The 5,902-nt window shown below is 39.5% G+C and overlaps 1 protein-coding gene across 1 annotated transcript in view; it reads left to right on the forward strand.

Moving 5' to 3' along the window:
• FBXO16 (F-box protein 16) overlaps positions 1–5,902 on the forward strand; it is an 81,756-nt gene that overhangs the window by 39,099 nt on the left and 36,755 nt on the right. The window contains exon 5 of the mRNA XM_007938772.1: positions 3,379–3,611. Within this exon, the coding sequence (XP_007936963.1) occupies positions 3,379–3,611 (233 nt within the window). The remainder of the gene's footprint in view (positions 1–3,378; positions 3,612–5,902) is intronic.

A 5,902-nucleotide genomic window follows, 5' to 3' on the forward strand; every position in this document is an offset into this window, starting at 1 on the left:
TAAGGCAGCTACTCAGCTGCTCACAGTAGATTCCACCATGGAGTTGATTACCAGTCTCATCATGGGGAATACTACATCCAGCAACTGCCCAGCCATTCAACTAGGTGCAGCCAAGTTGACACACAAACTGAACTACCACAGCACCCATGGAAGCAGCAGTCAGGAAATCAGATGTTGTATTGCACTGGGCAAATCTGCTGCAAAAGACCTCTTTAAAGTGTTAAGAAGCAAATAAGTCACTTTGAAGACTAAGGTACACCTGACCCAAGCCATGGTATTTTCAATCACCTCATATGCTTGTGAAAGCTGGGCAATGAATAAGGAGACTGAAGAAGAGTTGATGCCTTTGATTGTGATGTTGGCAAAGAATACTGAAAATACAAAATAACAAATCTGTCCTGGAGGAAGTGCAGCCGGAATGTTCCTTGGAAGTGAGAATGGCCAGACTTGGTCTCACTTACTTTGTTCATGTTGTCAGAAGGGATCTGGAGAGGGATATCATGCTTCATACAGTAGAGGGTCAGAGAAAAAGAGGAAACCCTCAACGAGATGGAGTGACACAGTGGCCACAATGATGGGCTCAAGCATAGCGATGATTGTGGGGATGGCGCGGGACCAGGCATAGTTTTGTTCTGTTTTACGTAGGATCACTATGAGTTGGAGCCAACTCAATGGCACCTAACGACAGTCTAGTGGCCCAAGAGATAAATAAACAAATAATTGCACTGAGTACAAAATGCAGCCCTGTGGTAGCAGTGTATACAAAGAGCAGCTGAAAAACACTCTGCCTGAAGAGACTAGGGAATTTCTTGATTTTTCCCAAATAACCTAAGCAAACGCATTAACCAAGCTAAGCTTCTTTAATCTCTTAAAGAACAAAAATTAAGCTTTTAATGGCTTCTAAACCTACCAATAATGTACTTCCCTTAGGCTACAACCATATAAAAACCTTATGAATTTCACATACTCAAAAAAAGGAGACTTTCAATTTTGGGAAAGAAAAAAGCTAAAGTGTTCTTTGGGAATGGTTGAGATTTTCATAACTGATAAAAATCTGTAATCTACCTGTGGTAGTTATGTTTGTTTGTCAACTTGGCTGGGCCTGGTTGAGTGGCTGGGCAGCTGGTGGTAGTTATCCCCCATGATGAGACTGGCAGTCAACTCCATGGTGGGATCTACCACAAGCAGCTGAGTAGCTGCCTTTGGGATGTGGTCTGCTTCCTGTATATAAGGAGAAGCCTTGGGAATGGTTTCTAGCTTATGGCACACTTGGACCCTGCATGTAGCCATGTCGATATTTAGCAGCCTGCCATGCTCTGCTGACCCAGGGACTTACGATGGACTTGAGTTAATAGCCTACCGTGTGGTTTGGTAACATCGGGACTGTGCCTTTTTGTCAACCTTGGGCTTGGCAGCCTCAGCAGCTAACTGTCCAAGTAAAGAAAAGCATCTAGCTTCAGTGGGCCGGGAGCTAGAGGCAGAGCTGAAGCCTAAAGCTGAGGGGCTTTCACCCAGCCCCTAGAGCTTGGCATTTTGAACTTGGACTTAAAGCCTCCAAACTATGAGAGAATAAACTCCTGTTTGTTAAGGCCATCCCATTTGTGGTATATTCTTGTCATAACGGCACTAGGTAACCAGAACACTACCCAAAGGTCTAAGGTATGGCGGGTACGGCATGTGCCCTGAGTGCTGCTTGAAGGCAGGTGCCACTGAGCAGCTTCTATTAATCATCACAGTTTCCATCACCAGCTATAAGAGATTATTCAGCAAGTAAAAATATTTTCGAATTAGAAACCCTTCAGGGGCCAAGGAAGGCGCTCTGGTGACACAGTGGATAAAACATTCTACTGCTAACCAAAAGGTCAGTGGTTTGAACCCACCAGCCACTCCACTGGCAAATAATGAGGCAGTGTGCTTCCGTAAAGATTTACAGCCTTGGGAACCCAATAGGGCAGTTCTACTCTGTCCTAAAGGGCCCTTATGAATTGAAATTGACTCGAGGGTGGTGAGTTTTGGGTATGGGACAAGGCAGACTGTGTGATCTTGATCTGCTGAGTATTAAAGGAGAAGAAACTGAAGAAAAAAAAAGTGATTTTGAGCACATTTTAGACCAATTTTCATCAGTATAAGCAAGGAAGATGCACTTGTGATTTTCATGTCTAGTTGTCCCTTAAGGAGGTCTGGTGGCATAGTGCCTAAGGCATTTGACTGCTAACCAGAAGGTTGGCAGTTCAAACCCACCAGCCAGTCCATGGAAGGAAGACTGGGCAATCTACTTCCGTAAAGATTTACTGCCTTGGTAACCCAATGGGGGTTGCTATGAGTCAGACTAACTCGATTGCTGTGAGTTTGGTTTTTTTTGTTTTGTTTTTTAGTTAGTTGTCCTGTGGTGTCTTTGAGGGATTGATTTCAGAACCTCCTACAGATACCAAAATTGTCAGATGCTTGTCCCTTTTATAAAATGGTGTGATATTTGCATATAAACTAAGCACATCCTCCCATATACTTTAGATTATGTATAATACCTAATACAATGTAAATGATATGTAAATAGCATTTTAATTCCCTCTTAGCCTTTGAAGAATTGCTTTGACCACTTAATTGCTTCCCTCTGCCACGCCCCTCACCAATATTTTCATTCTGCAGTTGATTGAATCTGCAGATGTGGAACCCGTGAATACAGAGGGTCGACCTTAGTGCCATAATTTGTTAGTAAAAGATTAATGAGCTTAGCTTGTTTTTTTGAGCTGATATTATGGTAAAGTTATCTAAAAGATGGGTGTCAGATATTTGGACATGGCATAATTTCAGTGCTTGCCATAGGAACTATTTTTCAGACATGCCTTTGAACCTACCTGGTGCAACTCAAAATTGTCTCTAGGTGTTATATGTAATTAGAGTTGGAGTACTTTGGGGAAATGTGTCTGTTTTTTTTTGAGTAAGTTAACTGCAGTTATGACAGACTACAATGATAAGGCAGAAGATAGCAGTAGATAAAAGAATACAGATAGGTAAGTTCAGTGCATGGCTTGACACATAGCAGTCCTGGATTCAAATCTTGCCCCTGTAACTTATTACTTATATAGTAGTGGGCAAGTTAATTTTTTTCTCAGTTTTTTATCAGTTTCCTTTTCTGTAACATGAGAATAGTAATGATTACCTTATAGGGTTATTGTAAAGGTGAAATGAGACAATGCATGAAAACTACCTGAGACAGTGCCTGGCTCATCTAGCAAGTACTCATTGGGTAGTGGCTGCTTTAATCATCATCACAGACATCATTACTATGGTGATGAAGATGATATTATTAGTTTTGTTGTTTTTAGTTGCTACTGTTACAGTGTTTTGAGAACATAAATAATTAACTTCTTCTTCTAGACTCCTCCAAAAGATGGCTTTGTAGTTGCCGGTGTTCAGCCAGTTGCAAGCAGTTCTTCAAAGGAAAAGCAGTCCCCTTCATCAGCTTTTAGGTCCTCTTCTTCTTTAAGAAAGAAGAATCATCCAGGGGAGAAAGAACTCCCTCCATGGCGATCCTCTGACAAGCATCCTACTGATATCATTCGTTTCAATTACTTAGACAACTGTGACCCCATTGAGCAAGCCTGGCAGGGGTAAGAAACTCCATACCCTTCTCAACTTATTTGCTTTTGGAAGCAATATTGTCACTTAAGTATATAAATAGATGGAAACAGAACTTCCTGGGAAATACAAAAGCTTTTCTGTACATGGAGGCAAAAAGTAATTGAAATGTAAAATTCACTTGTAATAGTAAATCTGCCCTGTTCATTATGATTTCTTTGCATTTTGTAGCTGTAATAACATCACATTATAGCTTTCTTTAATATTTAATACTTCTAATTCCAGTATAACCACAGGGTTCATTCTAGCTTTTCCCTCTCTTCAACAGTGAGAAACCTAGCTTTTATTATATTTACTTATATATTATATTATGCATATACTTATTGCATATTTACTTATTTTCTCAGTCCTAGAATACAAAGAAAGTAATTTCAGAATTGCTGACCTGTATTACTAAAAAAAAAAAATCTAACTAGAATTCAATGTTTATTTATAGTTCTTTTTGCCTTTAGTCTAAGGGTATATAGCCTAAATACTATGCTCAGAGGTTGTTTGGATTTTCTGTTTTCTTTTAATGACCCCCTTCAATGTGGTTATGTTACATGGTTCTAAAATTAAAACTACAGAAATGTACATTCTGAGAAATACCATTCCCCCCATCTCTTCCAACTCATTCACAATCACTCCCCTCATCTTTTCCACCCTATTCCCAGTAACAAATCTTATTTGTTTCTGGTTATATCTTCTAGTGTTGCTTTTTGGACAAAATTACATTAAGATACCATTTTTCAACTATCTGACAAAAAAAATTTAAAGTTTGACATTATATTCTGTTGGCAAGGCTGTGTGGAATAGACACGCTCATACGTTGCAGCTGGGAATGCAGAGGGACACAAACCTTATGGAGAGCAACTGAACAATATCTAACAAAAACACCTATGTGTGTACCTCTCGACCCAACAATCCCACTCTAGGAATCAACCTTGAAAATACCAAAAGTACATCTGCGAAAGGATATTTATTGCATCATTGCTTATGACTTCAAAATATTGGAAACAACCTAAATGCTTGTACAACGAGGAGTTGTACTATGCGATACTGTGGTCCATCCACAGGATAGAGTACTAGGCAGCTGTATAATGAATGAGACAGACCTGTGTGAACTGATACATTATTTCAGTTAAGTGAAAAAAACAAAGTGCAAATGAGTATCTATGCTGTACTATCTATTGTATAGAAATAAGAAAATATACATATACCTGATCATTTGTTCAAACTCACACACATACACATGTATACATATGAAGGATAAATCAGAAATTAATGTAACACATTTGAGAAAAGTGTTTTGCAGTAATTTGGAAAATCTGAGAAAGCTGTAATATATCTGCCATGTTTTTAGTATGGATTTCAACAATATTAACATCAAAAAAGTATTGTTGTTGTTGTTGTTATGTGCCGTCAAGGCAGTATCACTACAGAAGTAGATTGCCCCATCTTTCTTCCGAGGAGTGGCTGGTGAGTTTGAACTGCCAGCCTTCTGGTTAGCAGTCAAGTGCCTTAGGCACTATGCTACCAGAGCTCCTTAACCATAAGGTTACTCAAAGACTGTATGAGTTAATATATATACTTATAATAGTGCCTATACATAGACGGTACTTCTTTTATAGGATAGATTCTAAAGTTATATCATTTGGCTAATATGTGAAAGTATAATTTTATAGGCTTGAATGACTTGGGGACATTCTGATTATATATATGAACTCACTGCCATTGAGTCAGTTCTGACTCATAGCAACCCCTTCTTGGGTTTCCAAGGTGGTATCTGTGAAAGTAGATTGCCCAGTCTTCCTTCCGAGGAGTGGCTGGTGGGTTTGAACCACCAGGCTTCTGGTTAGTAGTCAAATGCCTTAGGCACTATGCCACCAGAGCTCTATTTTTTTTTTTTTTTCTAAAGTGGGATCCCTTTGGCAATAGCTAGCTAAGTTGAGAGTAGTATCCCTAATTAAGCAAGATTTGAGCTTCTTGAGGGCACAGGCCATGTCTAATTCATCTTTGAATCTCCACTGACTAGAATTTGATAGGTAATTCAAAGTTGTTATTTTTTTTTCTTGTAATTTGGGTAAAGATTTACAGAACAAATTCACTTTCCATACAGCAGTTCACATATACTTTGTCTCATGTCATTGACCACAGTTCACCACAATGCAACAGCTCCCCTCCCACTTCCTCCCCATAGTTACCTTTTCCCAGTGTCCATCCCTCCATACACTCCTGCCCCCTGAGCTGTCTCCCTGTGCATAAGCAGCCCTTCTTTCTCCCA

Source organism: Orycteropus afer, unplaced genomic scaffold (genome assembly GCF_000298275.1).
Source record: "Orycteropus afer afer isolate SDZICR_OR568_19922 unplaced genomic scaffold, OryAfe1.0 scaffold00053, whole genome shotgun sequence".
Classification (NCBI taxonomy): Eukaryota; Metazoa; Chordata; class Mammalia; order Tubulidentata; family Orycteropodidae; genus Orycteropus; species Orycteropus afer.